The sequence below is a fragment of the Ornithodoros turicata genome, chromosome 3 (genome assembly GCF_037126465.1).
Source record: "Ornithodoros turicata isolate Travis chromosome 3, ASM3712646v1, whole genome shotgun sequence".
Classification (NCBI taxonomy): domain Eukaryota; kingdom Metazoa; phylum Arthropoda; class Arachnida; order Ixodida; family Argasidae; genus Ornithodoros; species Ornithodoros turicata.
The window spans coordinates 69,285,612-69,304,183 of record NC_088203.1 but is presented as its reverse complement, the minus strand read 5'-3'; the positions used below and the strand labels follow the sequence as shown (position 1 = coordinate 69,304,183).

Genomic DNA, 18,572 nt, shown 5'->3' with positions numbered 1-18,572 from the left:
AATCAAATGCAAACACAAAATTCCAAGGACTAGAAAGCGAAAGTTTACAGTTCCTAGGAAAAGCGAGCAGGATTAACAAATACAAAGGTGGCCGTGCTGCAGCTGTGCCTTCTTTTGTTGGGAAGTGGGTCGCTCGTTTCCTGTTTTGGGAGACCAGTCCCTAATGTGCCTCCTCCGTAGGCATTCAGTAAAAGTGACCTGCCCTATTGAAGCTCATATATCAATGGTCTTGCAGTTGTTCTCATTGTCACAGCTCTTCGGGGATTCCGGTCTCCCCTTGTGTCGAGTGGCTTATTACTGTAACAGGTGCTGGTCATTTCGTGGGAACGGCAATTACGCAACACGTTCAATATGCCTTATGAAAATAACGTAATTAAATGCATATCGAGACGTATGGATGTTTCGAATATCACGTAAAATATAATAAAATACATCACAACATGACAGGTAGGAGTAACTTATTTATTTACACATGATAAGCAAGACCTTCGTGCACGAGACTGCACTTCTTCAGGTTACAAAAATATGAACATGGTACAGGCACATATATACACAGGGGTGTGATTGCTGTGCCGATTGCGCATTTTTGCGCCGCACACGAGGTCCTGCTACACTGTGCTACAACAAGCCGATTGTTGAACTTTTTGCGCCATTGTGCGCCCACTTCGATTTTTTCCTCACTTTGAACAACAAAATTGCGAAAACAAAGCAGTATTCGCTTGTACTGGCCTATTTACGACAGACAGCCAACACAACTGCCATGGTACCAGCCAGTTCAAGCCATGCTGAGCCATCTAACTCATCCAATCAGAGTCGAGCGCTCTGCCGTGAGTTGTGGTCACATGGCTGCGGTTGTTCTTGTGGCATGTGGTAATGTATTGGCTTACCCAAACTCAACGACGAAACTCAAAGGTAATCAGCTCGTCAATTTCTTCATTGTGACGTTACTTTCCTAACTGATATCACGGCCGAACACGGCTGGCGGGAGTACGCGTCGAACGTCTCTGTCAGGCTTTCTGTTGACACTAGCCTGAATGGCATGCCGGACTTGTTTTCGAGCTTTTCGATGGCTTGAACCTTGTTGCACAAAAAACATTTCGTGCGGAATGGTCTTTTGTTTGGGCTGCTTAAGTGTAAAAGCCCATGTTCTTGTGTAGAAACATAGGTCGTGTTCATACTCATATTATTTCAGACTTCTATTTGTAAATTAATACCTATTCAATTCACGACATTCTGCAAACGTTGACTCGCTAGCTCGTTTTTCGGCGATATCTCAAAAGAAATTTAGGGTTGAGGTTCTCCTCCTTCAACTAGATGACATGAACTTCATTTGAAAGTCGTGATCGTATTGATGATTGTTGATCACGGTTTTGAGATTGATCAACTTGTGACAAAGCTATATAGTCGAAGCAGCGCAGCACTCTGTATGCCTCACGGAAACGCAAATCTGGAGAGAAGATTTAGCGGAAACAAGCGTTTCCTGAAAGAAAGGACCTCTCTTGCGCCTGAAGCACTAAGCAGTGTACGGCATTGTCCAAGCTATTGGAAGCGTTCTGGTAGTAACCCTACAAGCTTTAAAGTCACTCAACCTGTTGTGAAAGTGGTGAAAACTCTTTAAATAAAAAGATATTGTGAACAACTTGCTACCGAAGGCTCTTGCCGAAAAGCGTCGCGGGGGTACAGAAGAAGTGGAGTAGCAAGCTGCCAAGAAAAATGCGGAGCGAAAAAAGGATGACGTTGAAAACGCAAGGAGAGTGCTGTGTCATGCCGAGGATCTCACTGCAAACGATATGAAAGCAAAAAGACTTTGGAGACATACCGGGCAGTCAGGCCCTCATACCACAAGGGAGAACCAAGCTTGCAGCGGTCCTCGCAAGTCTAGGAAAGAACACAAAGGCATAGTGCAATAGAAATCGTCACCGAGTAGGTTCCTAGTTACTTCATTACCACAACTCTATTTTGTTGTTATTTCAGACTTTTTGTGTTGTTTGCCACTTTATAGACGTTTCGTTAATACGTACATTTATCTGACTGCCCTAATGTCGGTTTATCGAGCTGCTCCAAAAATGCTTTTTGATGCTCCAAACAGGCATTTTCTCTGCTCCAGTTTCTGCTCCAGTTTCTGCTCCAAAGCGGCGAAGTCCAATCACACCCCTGATACAGTTGACGGGGGAGTTTTGGCATGAGAGGGCAACAGGGTGATGGAGAGGATGCAAACACGGGTAAAAATCAAAAGAACATAAACACAAAAGCAGGGGTATCAGAAACGCAACATAACGCGAGCCCAAGGGATTACACAGGAAGCGAGATCGCATGTGGATGACGTTCGAGGAATTAAGGATAAAAGGGGGTTATGCCGACGGAATGAGGACACAGGTGTGGAGTACAAAGGTGTCCAGTGGACCGTGAAAACGTGAAGACAGAGGTGGTCTCAGGAAAGACACAAACGGAGAAAATATGGAAAGAAATATGGAGAATTGTTTTACAGTTTCTGTATGTGTGTTCATCATGATTTAGTTTTATTCTATGCAAAAAATGATATTTGTGAGAGTATTTACGTGTTATAATTGTAGTGGGCCTGCGTGGGTGTTCAAACCGTGAGGGTTCAGAGACAGGAATTTTGCGATTAAAAAGAATTCACGATTTTTACTCTTCATGTCACTGTTATAACCCGATTCAAGGATAACTATTTTAAGGTCAGTACCTAAAGTGTGTCCAGGAAGGTTAAAATGTGTAGAAACGGGTGTAGGATGGGTATTAACAATATTGGATTTATGGCCGTAAAACCATACCTTCATGGTGTTCGAGGTTTCTCCAATATACTGAATACAGCATTTAGTGCACATAATAAGGTGGCATATGCTAAAAGAATTGCAGTGCAGCCCCTGTCTAATTTCAAAAGTAAAAGAATTTGAAGTGCTAGAGATAAATGTACATGAACTGATGAAGCGACATGTTTAGCAGCGTTTGTTACCACAAGGGGAACACCCAGGGTTTGATCGGGATAGACGGGATGAATATAGTAAGGTACGGATGTTACGTGATCGACGGAATGTGATATTGGGGGCAGCAGGAAAAATTATGTTAAGTCTTTCGTCGCTGTGAAGTATGTTGAGATGGCGGGTGAAGATGGATTATGCGCTACTCAGTGCTTTGTTATAGGCGGTAATGAAGGTTAAAGCATTTTGTTGCTGCCGCGGTTCATGTGAAAGTAATTTATCCCGATCTAGAGATTTGCACGTGAAGAGAGCATAAGGTTGTGAGGGTAATTTCATTTTCTAAAATCGTTCTACATTTCTTCAGCACATGCCTCAAAATCTTCTGGGTAAGAGCATATGCGTTTTAGACGTGTGAATTGACCAACGAGGATGCTCCTTTTCTGAGTATTAGGATGGTAGCTGTTAAAATGAAGGTACTGGCGTTTGTCAGTGGGTTTGTTGTATGGATTTGTGACCAGCTTACCAGACTGTATAGAAACAGTCACGTCTAGAAAATTCACTGATGCGCGACAAAGGTTACACGTGAACTTGATGGCCTGATTTACAGAGTTAAAATGCTTGAAAAACGCAATTAAGGATGGTTCATCACCCAAGCATACAATGTAAATGTCATTGATGTACCTTAAGAAGGCTAAAGGTTTGATCAGGAAGGATGCTAATGTTTCTTCTTTGAATTGCCCCATGATGGTACATGGTGCCCCAATTGCCGCATGCCTCCTAACTATGTGAATCCTTGCATTGGGCATTTCGAAGGAAAAAACATTAGCATCCTTCCCGATCAAACCTTTAGCCTCCTTAAGGTACATCGACGACATTTTCATTGTATGGCCGAGTGATGAATCATCCTTAATTGCGTTTTTCGAGCAATTTAACTCCGCACATCAGGCCATCAAGTTCACGTGTAACCTTTCTCGCACATCACTGAATTTTCTAGACGTGACTGTCTCTATACAGTCTGGTAAGCCTGTCACGAATCTATACAACAAACCGACTGACAAACGTCAGCGCCTTCATTTTAACAGCTACCACCCTAATACTTAGAAAACGAGCACCCTCTTTGGTCAATTCACACGTCTAAAACGCATATGCTCTAACCCAGAAGATTTTGAGGCATGCGCTAAAGAAATGACGAACGATTTCAGAAAATGAAATTACCCTCATAGCCTCTCCACAATGCTCTCTCCACGTGCAAATCTAGATTGGGATAAATTACTTTCACATGAACCCCGGCAGCAACAAAATGCTTTATCCTTCTTTACCGCCTATAACAAAGCACTGAGTAGTGCATAATCCATCTTCACCCGCCATCTCAACATACTTCACAGCGACGAATTACTTAAAACAATTTTTCCTGCTGCCTGCTAGCCTGCCAGCCCAACAACAGGTTATGCTCCACCGTTTCCACCGAGATGGTTCTCTCTTCGTCTCCGTACGGTCCGAAGCAGCTGCCTGAAACCTTTTGTCAGCTAAGTGCTTAGCTGGGATTCCGGTGATACCATCAATACCCCAATCGTATGCCAGAAATATGGGCAAGATATATGATGTGCCCAGAGAGTATTCGAACGACGACCTCGTGCTCTACCTCAAAGATGCAGGGGTTTTATCTGCACGGCGACAGGTTCGGCATTCCATGGCAGAAGACGGCAGTGATGTGTTTACCCCGTTACGGAGTGTTATCCTGATTTTTGAACCTACAATCCATCTTCCCCACCAAATCGCCCTCGGATTTCAGACCTTCACAGTCCAAGAGTACATAGAAGGCCCCATGCAGTGTTATAACTGCTAACGATTTGGCCATATTGCACGAAATTGCGGAGGTTCTGCACGGTGTGGCATATGCGCCGGGCCTCACCAGAGATCAGACTGCAACAATAAAAGAGAGCCAAATTGTGCTAACTGCAAATCCAGCCATCCCGCATCATTTTCTTTGTGTCCTGTGAAGACCGCCGCCACCAAAAGGCACCAAGACCGCATAGTACGACTTCCGTCTGACGCTTCTAGGGGTGGTAGTGCCACACTCCCGCCTGGTACAAATGCACAAGAATTTCCTGCTCTACCACCTCGATCTCAACGAGGCGAACGGGGATCGCTGAACACAATCGCGGCTAAGCCCATCACAAGCAGCCACCCACCGCCTCCTCGTCCATCAAGGCAGATTACACGATGTGTGTGATTACACGATAGATGTGACGGAACCAGCAGGCACGAGGAGACAGTTACTCATCAGCCCCTGAAGATGTACCTTCTCTGGGACTCTTTTCAGCGGTACTCGCTGCCCTTAAGGCAATTGTCTCTGCTTTTCCTGGTGCGTCGCAACTGCCCGAGGTCCAAGCGCTTCTGGCACTGGAGGCATTATCTTTGCATCAGCATGACAGCATTGTATAGAAAGGCCATGGCGATGCAATGGAATCCTCGAAGCCTGCTAACAAGCTCCCTGATTTTAAATTACATCTACAACAGTACAAGTTCCCTTTCATTGCTGTATGCGAACACGGCATGGATTCTACACATCGCGTTAATGGATACACAATCTATCGATCTCATCAATCCTGTGAGACCAGAACAGCGCTATACGTTCGTAATGACCTCGTTGCTCTGCCCATCGGGTCAGTTTGTCATCGCTCTTATGACTATGTCACCTGCAAAATCCGCCTTGGCCCCATGCTGTTAACGGTCCTCAGTATCTATATACGTCCCGCAGTACAGGTCCTGTTGAGTGACCTCGAACGCCTACTTCATTCTCTGGAAGCCCCGGCGCTCGTGCTGGGTGATTTCAATGCCCATCACTCGACCTGGGGAAGCCGAAGGACGGACGGTAGAGGAAGGAGGTTGTTGGAGGCAATGGAGAATAATAACATGTGCCTGCTGAACAATCGAGAGCCAACTTACATGCGATCCCCAACGTTACTCGATGTGTTGGACCTCTCGTGGTGCTCAACCGACATAATTCGCCACTCGTCGTGCGCTACGGACATCGATACTAGAGGTAGCGACCATTTTCCTGTATATATTTCACACGACAGACTCCCCCTCTCGGCAACTACTGGACTGGTTTCTTTCACAAACTGGAGACTTCTTCGTGAAGGCCTCAGAACATCTGCGCACTCCGGCATGTCCCCAGAGGGCCTCTCACACGCAATTACACGTGGTATTCAGGACGCGGTGGTCATGTCTAAAACGGTAACAGGACATGTCGGTCATTCTCCAGCAATTAACCACCTTAGGGCATTACGTCGCCGGGCAGAAAGAACGGCTCGTCGGACAGGGCAGCTTACAGATATTGTGGAATACCGCCGGATGAAAGCTATAAAATAACACGAGAACCTAAGAAAGAGGACAGGAAGCGTTGGCGTAAGTTTTGTCACAATCTTTCACCGTTTCAGCCGGCCTCGAAGATCTGGCGGACAATCCGATCTCTCAAGGAGGCGCCCCCTCAAAAGAATCCTCTCGCGGCCTTGGCTATCGTTAAGGGTGTAGACGAAAACACGCTAGCGACAGACTTTTGTGTGGTACTAACGACACCGGCGGCTGCCTCGACGACACCGTTATACCGCAGGTTTGTCCACAGTTTGATGGCTGAACTCCACCAAGACTGGCCTCGTCCACCGGAAGTTATGGACCGCGACTTCACATTAATCGAGCTCAAGGCAGCGTTGAAGCTTGTGAACGCCGGCTCGTCCCCGGGACCCGATAAGATCACCTATGCCGCACTACGAAACCTTGACGGGCGGTCACTCCAAGCTCTCCTTCATGTGTATAATACGTCGTGGCAACAAGGATCTTTACCACCTACCTGGAAGGAGGCATTGGTTGTTCCCATCTTGAAACCAGGCAAGCCCCCAAATGCCCTGTCCTCCTTTCGCCCTATGAGCCTGACAAGCTTTATGGGAAAACTGATGGAGAGAATGGTTTTGCATCGCCTCGACTGGTGGCTCGAAAAACAAGGTGCGTTCCCTCAAGAAATGGCAGGATTTTGTCACCACCGAAGCTTCATGGATCCAGTTCTCGACCTAGTCTCTACAGTCCAACATGCTTGTGCCCATCGGCGGATCGTTCGATCGGTTTTCCTCGACATCAAGCCCGCATATGATACCGTCTCGCACATTTGCGTGCTGCACGCCTTGCGCTCGTTTGGGGTATCTGGTCGCCTCTTCATCTGGCTTCAAGACTTCCTTACGGACCGAACTGTCGCTGTCTGTACGTCCCAAGGCAAAAGCCCTCTGCATCCTGTTCCTCAAAGAGTCCCCCAAGGAAGTATCCTGAGTCCGACACTCTTTAGCGTGGTGATGGCCGGCCTACAATCAGTAATTCCTCGCAAAGTGTCATTTTCCGTGTATGCCGATGACGTCGCCCTTTCGACAGTAGGAAAATCACGCCCAGCCATACAGCGCCGCCTGCAGCTCGCTTTAAATAATGTACACACGTTCCTCACGCACCTTGGGATGGACCTTTCCCCCGAAAAGTGCATCGAGCTCCCGTTCACGCGCAAAGCTATGACCAGTTTCCCTCTTTGGGTTGGTGCCAAGAAGCTTGAGCCGGTCCGCTTCCACCGCTTCCTTGGCGTGGTCATCGACCCGGACTTGCGCTGGGCTCGCCACATTAAACACCTTGAAACTAAAGTGCAGCAATGGCGCCTCGCAATTCAACATCTTTCTGGCTCGGGATGGGGCTGTGATCAGCGTTCCCTGCGCGCAGTTCACGCGGCGATGGTGAGGGCGACTGTGCTTTACAGCCTTCCTATCCTGCACAGGATATCAACAACATGATTAAATACCCTTCGGTCCCTGTTTGCTCGAAGCCTTCGTCGCTGTCTCGGAGTTCCAAGAATGGCTGAAACACGGCAAGTCCTGGCTGAAGCTGGTGAACTACCAGTTGAGGTTCTACGTGAACGTGAAACGGCTCGGCACTTCCTACGTTTGCGGGCTCACATGCCCCGTCACCCGCTCCTCAGGAAAATTCGATACCGCCCTGAAAGCGACTTCTATCAAGCAGCGCAGAGAACACGCCAGACTCTCACTGGCTTCATAGCTAAGGACATTATACTGCCGCAAGCCCCCTGGTCTCTGCCGGTTCCGCCGACCTTCGTAAGCCTTCCGAGCCTTTTGGAAAGAAAAGATTAGGTTCCCCCTCAAGTCCTTCGAGCCCATTTTCATGCTCTGGTAGACGAGAAGTTTTCTATGTTCATGGCAGCATATACAGATGGCGCATCCCGAAACAACAAGTCCGCCTCAGCATTCGTCATACCATCCGAAGGCGTACTGCAAGGACGACGCCTTTCACATCCAACCTCCTCAACAGCTGCAGAACTCTATGCTATCCGTTTCTTTCTACAATACATCGCTGACTTTACCCCGCGGGCATGGGCCGTTTTCACGGACTCCAAATCTGCACTTCACGCTATTGAAAATTCCGGCATACGAGGCTCATCCGCACCCCTCGTCACAGATGTGTTAATGGCTTACCAAACTGTCTACGCAGCAGGCCACAGGCTAGTTCTCCAGTGGGTTCCAGCCCATTGTGGTGTCGTGGGAAATGAGCAGGCCGACAGCGCCGCAGAAGCAGCACTCTCGTATCGGAAACGAACCAGTATTGTTCTGCTGAGAGGAGACCGTTGTTCCATTCTTCGACGCCTCGTGACACCCCTGGCTTCCCGTCAATGGACAACCGACATTCTCCCCCCATCTATGTTGAGCAGAGTTGATCCAACGCTCGCTTTCCGCATTCCACGAAACACCTCATGCTGCATTAATCCAGCTGCATTAATCCAGCACAAGATGCTGCATTAATCCAGCGAATGCGACTCGATGTGGCCTTTACAGCTCAGTGGCGTTACCGCTTGAGACAAGTTGACTCTCCCACCTGCTGCCACTGTGGGGCTCTAGAGGATCTGGAGCACATTCTTCTTCATTGCCCTCACTACCAACCTTCTCGGACCTCACTGTCCGAGTCTCTTCGTCAGCTGGACTCTCGCCCCTTCTCCCTCTCGAAATTGCTTGGTCCCTGGCCCAATCCAGCCCAGCAACGATCGGCGCTCAAAGCCCTTTTGACATTTCTGGACACCATCGGACTCTGATCGTTATTGTGAAAAGGCTCTGTATTTTATACCCCACATCCCCACTAGCAATGGGGTAGAGTATCGCCTCTGGCGATCAACCTCCCCACTCTCCTTCTGAAATTAAAGTTGTTGTTGTTGTCCGACAACTTGGCTGCCCTAATGTCACTTTAGCCACCCTGCTAGGCCTAGTCCTGCACACCCAGGGGACGGTTACGACTACCCTCTTGAGCGTTCTTCGTGCCACCGGCCTCTCGACCAGCCTCTAAGGCCCTTTTGTGTGTGTGTGTGTCTCTTTTCTTTCTTTTTTCCTTTTTTTTGTAGGAATAGCAAGTTGGCCTACGCCTGACTAACCTTTCCTCCTTTTCTTTTTTTTTCAATAAACATATCCGCCCACCCCTTTCCTCTCATGTCTGTGAGGAGAAGAAAGCGATTGACCTAGAACACCGCCATCCCTGTGAACAACGGATGTCTTAGTACGTGCCGAAATGTACCGAAGTAGTGACAGCGGCACGATAGGCAAGAGCAAAGCACTCCCTGAAACCTGTGTCGTGAATTTAAGTTCTCGCGAATCACTCTTCAAACCAACTTTGTTCGAAAACGCGAAAATATTTTCCACACGAAAAAAAAACACTTCTACAGTATATGTGCCTGTATCATGTCCATATTTTTGTAACCTGAAGGAGTGCAGTCTCGTGCACGAAAGTCTTGTTTATTATGTGTAAATAAATGAGTTGCTCCTACCATTTAATATCACTCCTTTCGTTGGACTGACAGCGATTGCATTGAAAAAGTCATCGCATGTTATGCTCGAGAAACCCCGAAGAGCACGATGTTCTGCTATTTTTTGCGATGCGATAGCTCCTGAATGTCACTTTAAATTCTCATGAATTTGAGTAAATTCGGCATGTTCTTCACAGGGGTGGAGTAAGCAAGTGACATTTACTTGGAAATTTTCCGAGTTCAGTTCTATGAGAAAAGGAGGTGGAAGAAACCTAGTAAGAACAAATGCTGTTGACTGCATTATTCTAGGTGAAGAAGTTCTTTTTATTATGATTCAGTGACACATTTTCTGGCGCACCCTGTACACTATTGACTTATATGCCCCAGTTTTATAGTCTATTTTAGTTTTACTTTCTCAGTTAATTTTAGTTTGCTTCGTTCACCTTTATTGTAATTATTTTAATAATAATATTATTATTGTCCAGATTGCAATAATACGGGTCCTGCGGTACCCGAATTATTACCATAAATTATTTTCGTTTCTGTTTCTGTTTCAGGTATTCTGAGTGTGCAATATCCGTTTCTGTTATCCTTACCTGCTATACTTCCTGTATAATACTGTTTCCGTTGCCCTTCCCTGGTAACAACTTTGCAACTTGGGATGGAACAATGCAGCTTGATGTTGATGTGGATGATGCTTGTTGAAGTATCGTGTCAAATGTGTGCCTTCATTCTCAAAAACTTGTGCTTGTTCCCTCATCATGATAGATAATTCTCAAACAGGGCAACTAAATAAGTCCTTTTACGCTTCTCCTTTTGCTTTTGTTACTGTTGTTAACTCTTCCAACACTATCCAACCTTTGCACGCAGGAGCTGAACCGACTTCGCCGAGCTGCCCTCTCCTTGGGATTTCATGAACTCCTAGAAGGCATGGCCACTATTCTGGAACGTGAGTGCACCTTGCTGCCAGGTTCAGCACATCCTGACGCAGCTCTGCAGCTCACACATGCATCATCTTTCCTACGGGGACCAGCCTGCAGTGACTACTCTGTGCCACTTGTACCACTGCGCACAAAGTTTACAACGAACGAATGACCTCCTTTGTACATAATGTTTTTTAATGAAAGAGAAGAAGAAAGGATCTAGTGTGTCATGTAATCCCCTATGCAGTATACATAGACACTTGTATTTTCGGATTTCCTGCTCTTTCCAAATCCTGGGGTTAAAAAGTCAAGTTTTGTGTTAAACTGTGAGACATGGCAAAATTTTGGGGATATCATGTGACAAAGAAGATTTTGGAGTGGGAAAGAAAAAAAAGCACACAAGATCCAGCACCCAAGTGTGATATATTTAGGGTTTGAGGTTTTCGGATTTTAGCCGATTTGTCCTCGAATTGTCCCCCCTGAACGCATATCAGACAATTCGGGTTAAACCCGATTTCCCCCCGAATCGATCTCCGAACCCGCGAAACGCTCCTCACGCGCAGAGGCGCAGATGCGAAAATACAGCCATACAGCTGCTTTGCGGCGGCCGAGTTGGTTGAACAAGAGCAGTAATCCAGAAGATGTGGGATCGAGTCCTACAGATGGCTAACGTTTTCAGTGACTTCCATCTTTCAGAGTTCGTTGAAATCGTTGAAATGAAAACTAGGAGAGAGAACACACACGCGGGAGAGAGAGAGAACGGCACGCGCGCCGCGCATGGCGCATGCGTCTCTTCGTTCGCGGGCTCCCAGCTGTTTCTCCACGTTCGTCGCAGGTCCAGTAGTTCCACTTTCTTACGCTTCAGTAAAACCGCCAAAGACTGGATTCACGATTTCCCCGACATGGAGATCAGCAAGAGGACGCGGGACTGCGCAGGACCCAGCTCTGAGTTCCTTTTATGTCGCTACTGCTCGCTAGAATTGTCCATCGACCCTGCCAAAAAGCCGTACGACAGCGTGGGAGAACATGTGGCATCCCAGAGGCACTTGAAGATGAAGCAACAAGCTATGTCACAAGAAGCCGAGCTGAAGCAGGCGACCATAGATGACATTCTTGTGCGCCGCCGTGAACAAGAGAAAAAATCCTCTGGAGCAATTCACGACTTCGTGCGTGCTTTGTGTTTCGCAGGGCTCAGTTTGCAGTACGCGGACGGAGCACTTGAGGACTTCGTGAAACGCTACTACCCGGCTGCAAGAACAATGCCTGGTGCCAAACAACTTCGCGACAGGCATTTGAAAGACGTATTTGAAACGCAAGTCGCGGTCATAAAAAGAAAAGTCGCCAGTGCGAAAGTCAGCATAATTGTTGACGAGTCACCGGATGTTGTAGGAACGCCAACGGTGAACACTCTTTTCTCCAAATTCGACAGTGAAACAAATGAAAAGGCGGTTCACCTTGTTGACGTCTCACATGTAAACGCCTGTAGCAGTGTCACTCTAAGCAGGGTGCTTTCTTCAGCGTTAGAAAGGTATGGAAAATCGTGGAAAGATGTCCCGGCAATAGCTAGTGACCCTGCTGAATACATGAAGAAAGCCGTGCACGACATCTGTGACAGCGAAAACTTAACCATCCTACCTGTCAAGGACTTGCCCCATCTCATTCATGTGGCTGTCAACACCGCTCTCTCCCATCAGTGTGTGGCCGATGTAAGGTCTGCTGTGATTAAATTTGGAGCTCTGTTTAAACACGCCAATCAGCTGTATCAGGCTTACGTTAGTGTGTGCCTGTCAAACGGCGTTGAACTGAGCAACATCAAGAAGCCCCCGAGTGTTGTTCCTGTGCATTGGTACAGCTTCTACAAAACACTCTGTGTTGTGACAGAAATGTGGGACTACCTAACAGAACTGCTAGAAAAGCAGTCCTCAAATGCTAAAGTGTCAGACTTGAGTGCTTTGATCAACAACAAGAAAGCAGTTGTGTTTGCCAAAGCTATGTGTGTCCAAGAAGTTCTAAAGGGACTCTGTAGGAAGGGAGTTGCATCAGGACAGAAGCCGCCGATATTTCGAACAGAGACTGTTCTTCTTCTGGGCACCGTCCTCATAATTGGCATGGTATTTAAAGGGTTAGGTCTGACGTGTTTAAAGGTTCATGCGAATTGTGGGTCAACAGCCCGGAGGGAAGAAAGGTTCCGTACGGGCTTTTACGGCCGGAGTGAATGGCTGCTTTGTTAGAGTGTGGAGGGGATTATGTGTCTACGTTCACATAATCCCCTCCACACTCTAACAAAGCAGCCATTCACTCCGGCCGTAAAAGCCCGTACGGAACCTTTCTTCCCTCCGGGCTGTTGACCCACGATTCGCACGAACCTTTAAACACGTCACACCTAACCCTTTAAATACCATGTCAATGATGAGGATGGTGCCCAGAAGAAGAACAGTCTCTGTTCGAAATATCGGCGGCTTCTGTCCTGAGGCAACTCCCTTCCTACATTCTACCGGTTCGCTGGATTTCTACCCATCTGTGATATTCAGGAAAGACTTGAAAGTGGGAAGTTACTTCTGCACGAGTATTACGACCTCATCGAGCTCAACCTAGATGTCTACATGGCAAAGATCAGTTCAGCACAAGTGCCTTCAGCATGTGGCTCTCAAAAGTCTGTCTTGTCCATGCTCCCAAGACAAGATGCTGCTCAGGTCAAGCACTGTGTAACACAGTTTTGCTCTTCATTGTTTCAAAAATGGCAAGCAACTTGCAGAAGGAACTTGGAGGGCAAAGATGGACATCATGTCAGCCAAGTGGACATCTGGAAGCTGGCTAGAGTCCTTAAAGGTACTGTAAAGCAGCACCGATCAAATGTCATTTAGTGTGGCTATTCGATAGTCCTAGCCACCAGGACAAAAACTGTGCAAGTTTCATTCCCATCGACGGTGCAGTTAATTAGAAAATTACAATTAAAGGTTACGGGCAACACTGTATTAGGTATTCGGAATGAATCCGTACTTCTGACACATATGGCTGCAACCACACTGCATGCGTATAACACTGGGCCCGACATAACAATCCACCATAAAATCCGCCCCTGCAATCCACACAACGATCCACATCTGATGATAAACGGATAAGCGATCTGAAATGAAATGCTGAGCCGTTGAAAAAAATGTGTCAGCCGTTCAAGAAGCCAGACAGCGTCGGGACTTGTTTGTTCACAGAGGTTCACAGAGAGAGTTTGTTCGTTCGAAAGAGGCCGCGAACAAAAGGAGCGCGCAGGCGCAGCAGAGCAGTAGGGAGAGCCCCCATCGAACAGCGGCCAGCACTGGGTTACTTCGCAAAAACAGGGGTTAACAGGTTAAACTGTTAACAGGGATTTCAGAATGCATAGGTAAACAGGAAAACTAATAATATGGCTACTAAAATAACGAAGTTCCGATGTCATAGTGTGTAATACCCACTGATCTCTATGTATAAACGCTGGATCGCGCATGGGAGAGGGGCTCGTGGGGGAGAGGCGTGCCTTCGGGCCGCCATGTTGGTGGGCCCTAAAGTGCTGTGTGTGCCCATAGAAAACAATGGGAGGCAACAGAGATTGTGAGTATTTATTGCGCTGCAAGCATTGGTCGTTGTTTGTCATCACACAATTTTGTAAGGTGCCAGTATACTGATGTATCCTAACAGTGTTTCACAGGTGTCCTGCCGTTCGATTCTTAATTACGTTATGTTTTTCATTCCGAAACTAGACCGTCACTGCAGTGCAGCGCTGGGGATTGTACTACAGCACGTTTCCCAGCCAATATTTCAATAAGAAACGACTTGAGGTTAACAACAACCATGTATATAATATCCCGTACTGCGTTCTGGACAAAAATTGTTCCATAAAGAATGGTCCGGGAAAAGATATACTCGCATGGCAGAATCGTTCTGTAGAATCACAGCCGCAATGGTTTAGCCGTGTATGCGTTTAGTATGATTTATATCAAGCATCGCCTTAGAAAGAGTCTTTTAGTAAACGACAGCGGTGCTTTGCCTCGCAAATATGGACACACCGAAGCAGCCCATATAATTACTTCACGCAACTAGATCACACTCGTTAGGACAGTTAATCAGGTAGTGATGTAAGCTTAATCAATTAAGTTACTTAGAAAGTGGTAACACCTCCTTGAGACACAGGACTCACCTCTTTTTGAAGTACAGCCCTTTATGTTTGTTTGCTTCTTCCTTTATTTGTTCTGATTATTTGCAGGCGCGATTGTGCCAAACTGAATGTCCTTCTCCAGCACTCACGTGCTTTTGTTGAATACAACTGCAGCGTGAGAAAAGCTGCTTGGGGACGGGGTCCTGCTATCCAGTGCCGACTTTGTCATGCTTGTTATGTGGAGCATGTTCCAAAAAATGCAGCTCCACGTATGGTCTTCAAATTGCAACAGGACTATTTGGAGCTTGAAACAGTTGTGATTTTGTCATTTTGGCCCTCGTGTACTCAGTCTGTGAAACGCAAACAAAAAAGTCTAACACGATATGCTTTTGTAATGAAGATCACTGATGATGAGTAAAGAGAATATACGAGTTCAAGTTTATTCAATATTTTATATCATTCATTATATTATTCAACATTTTATGTTAAGTTTATACAACATCACGTTTATTCAAGTTGAAGATTTATTTCTTGCACTTATGCGTTTCAGGATACAATGAACGTGCAGGGAGGTCGCAAAAGGCTACATTTATTGTTTTGTGACCTTGCTACAATGGCAATATATATCTCAGGAATGACAATGTACACGTACATTATGCAAATTTGTTGCACCCAATTTTCATACATGCTGAATTTTAAATTTTTGTTTTGCTGCCTATGTGTTCAGTGTATTACAAATTGCTTAATGCAAACAACACTTTGTTAATTTCAAGCTTTTTGCTCCCATCTAAGATATTCCTATCCTGGAGGAACTGCAACTTCGACACCATAAAATATTCAGTAGGTTTCACTCTGGCAGGCCCTGCCACTGCAAATTTCCTGAATTGAAACCCTTCAAACTGTGTCATAATCTTAAATACGTCAATATTTCTGCAAGTAGTTGACATGCTGGATGACACTCCCCCTGCAGCTAAGGCAACTACAAAGAGTTCCAAGAGGCCGAAGGTAAACCTACAGCTGCATGAGTGTGATCAACAGTAGGGCATTCTCAATAAAAAATTTTCTTCTTATAGTGTACATGTGCATGCCTATTAACTGGAATAATTATCACTGTTCCCTGACAAGTTTTAATTTCTGAGAGTGTACTGTAGAGGCTGCTTAGATCTACAACAGTTCATACAAGGTATTATATACTGTGAATGCCTTTAAAAATCCCATGTGACACATATGCCTTTACTTTCTGGAGGTGCTGTGGAGTTTGTGGGCATTACGCAGGTTCTGCACCCATTTCTTGAGTATGTCGAGGCAGCTGTGAAGTAACCTGCATTGATGATGATTATTCCAATTTTTATGGTGCATCGACAACAAAGGAAATAATACATCAGAACATTGGTTTGGGTGCAACCAGTTAAAAATGAATATGTTGTTTAATAAATGCATTGGACAAATGTTAAAACATCAGTTTAAAACATGGTTTACAATCCCAGTATCTTCTCAAAATTAAAAGGATTAAAAACTATTCTACAAAGAACATGGGGAACTCTTCTAAAAAGAATTATAATCTTTAATTATTATATTCCTGGGTGAAGGAGCCTAAAGTGTAAGGTGTGTTTCTGATGTGAACATGTAAGAAAATATGCAAAACTCAGAGAGGCTAACCACAGTGCGTGCACTGAGGTTGTTCCTTCCTGTAAAGTAGAAACCAGTGGATGAGGAACGTGATACTTACCTGTACACCCAGCCGTATCACACTGCACAGATTATTCACTAGGTAGCCCCCATGACGAAACCTGTATTGAGAGACCACTTTTGCCTTAAAAACTGCTACAAATAGCACGACACGCTACAAATTATTACTATCGTAACAAGCTGACGGTACAGCTCAGACACAAAGGCGTTACTCAAGTCGCGCCACACCACCGTTACGTAGGATTCTTTGTCACAAATCAAACCAAGGCACAAAACAATACCAATAGATGAAAAATTGTGACAATCGTGGTCTCATTATGACGTAATACCGAACTTGTGCGCGAAGGTAATTCAAAGAAATGAATGTGGCACTTGCCTCCGCGAAGAACACCGTGTACCATGCTAGCAATGCATGCAAAAAAGTGCTCGAGTGCTCGCACATATATTGATGACAACACTACCTGTGTAGTGTAACATGTTCTTTCTAGCATATTATGCACTCAAACTGTATTTGCCGCCGGGTAAAATGCAAGTGTGCTCGATTGAACGTCGGAAGAGCGATCAAGCAACCTGCATCCAGTGTTCGTTTTGGGCAAAAAAACACTTCATAATGGTCAAGTAAATATACAGAATGGACGCCTATTTATTCCTTGATGAAGAGTGACTCACCTGTATAAATTTAGGCCCTGTAACCCTGCCAGTACGGTTGGTACGACCGTAATTGCAAGAAGTTGCCATGATCGCTGCGGCGACTGTTGTGGGTACAGTAAGATGGCGGCCGGTTTCTTCACGCTCGCGCTCCCTATCCGCCATCCAGCCTTTTACAATCGAGATCAGTGGGTAATACCAATTTTCAGTGTTGCCCGCTGTACAGGGGGTTGTTTGACACCAGGCGTCGCACCGCTCCACTACGCCGCATCTTTCATGGCAAATTAAAAATATTTATAGCGCGTTGTCGGTCGTATGGTTCCGCACATGGTATTTAGAAGCAACAAAGTCTCTAGTCACATCGCCGGCATATCATGCTTGTCTACTGCTTTACAGTACCTTTAACCCACACATGAAGCACACAATGAGCCAAGACATAAACACATATGCTGGTATGTTTTCTCTTGTAACCGAGCTCAACAGCATAGTAGATGAGGTCCAGATGTATGTGAAGGAAGAAGTGCCAGGAAATGCTTCCCTCGACTCATTGACACACTGGACAAAAAACTCCAGCTACCCAAACTTAAGCCTCGCAGCTACAACTTTACTTTGTTTGCCAAATGGCAGCTGTAAGGTCGAGAGGTCATTCACCAAGCTCCGGTACGTGCAAAGGTCTGAAAGATCACGTATCAGCAGTGAAACCCTCAAAATGAGTGCAATGATGTTTGTCAAGAACTGCCTGTATTGAGCATAGGAACAGTGGATCACCTGCAGACTTTCATGTCGACCGTATTAGTGGGTTCACTCATGCTACTGCCTATTTAGTTCCCAGCCTATGTACCACTGCTCAATAAACCCGATTTTTACCCGAATTACGTCCTCCTCAAGATTTTTGCACCTGATTCTGCCCTATTCTGGGCTCAACTTTTTTCACCCGATTTTTAACCCCCCGAATTCTGTCAAAATATTTCCCGAAAACCTCTAACCGTAGATATATTTAGTGTTCCCCCTTCCCTCTTGCCTGTATAAGTGGCTGAGTTAGCAGGTTGGCAAGTACAGTCCTATGGTTTTAACAAGAATGACCGTGTTACGGGGACCAGCCTGCAGGTGACGGTGATGCTAATCGGAGATGTAATGTCGAGTTTTGCCAGCTTTAACCCTAAAACACTGTAAGCATATATAGCACAACGCAGAGTGGTTCCCAAGGGTTAATATATTTAGGGTTGCCATGCTTTTCAACGTCTGTAACTGCTGATGGATGCGTAGGTGTGTGTGTGCTACAGACACACAAGCAGATGCAATGAGGTGTCTCTTCCTTTATGCTGTACACTTCCCACAGTTGTTTTATTTGAAACTCATCAGTAATAAGAGGTTTAAACGGCAAATTATGAACTGTAATTTAAAGAAGT

General features: G+C 45.9%; 1 protein-coding gene and 1 long non-coding RNA gene across 2 annotated transcripts in view; one reads left to right on the top strand and one right to left on the bottom strand.

Moving 5' to 3' along the window:
* Positions 1–10,915, top strand: part of LOC135388576 (integrator complex subunit 14-like) — a 59,735-nt gene extending 48,820 nt beyond the window's left edge. Inside the window, exon 9 of the mRNA XM_064618196.1 lies at positions 10,645–10,915. Coding sequence (XP_064474266.1) covers positions 10,645–10,869 — 225 coding nt within the window. The 3' untranslated portion in view covers positions 10,870–10,915. The remainder of the gene's footprint in view (positions 1–10,644) is intronic.
* A 4,398-nt stretch (positions 10,916–15,313) lies between these two features.
* On the bottom strand, positions 15,314–17,328 carry LOC135387262 (uncharacterized). Its single transcript, XR_010420991.1, has 3 exons — positions 17,185–17,328; positions 16,556–16,616; positions 15,314–16,147 (listed from the first exon to the last, which is right to left on the bottom strand). It is a non-coding gene; the product is annotated as an uncharacterized LOC135387262 (long non-coding RNA).
* Between the last annotated feature and the right edge of the window lie 1,244 nt (positions 17,329–18,572).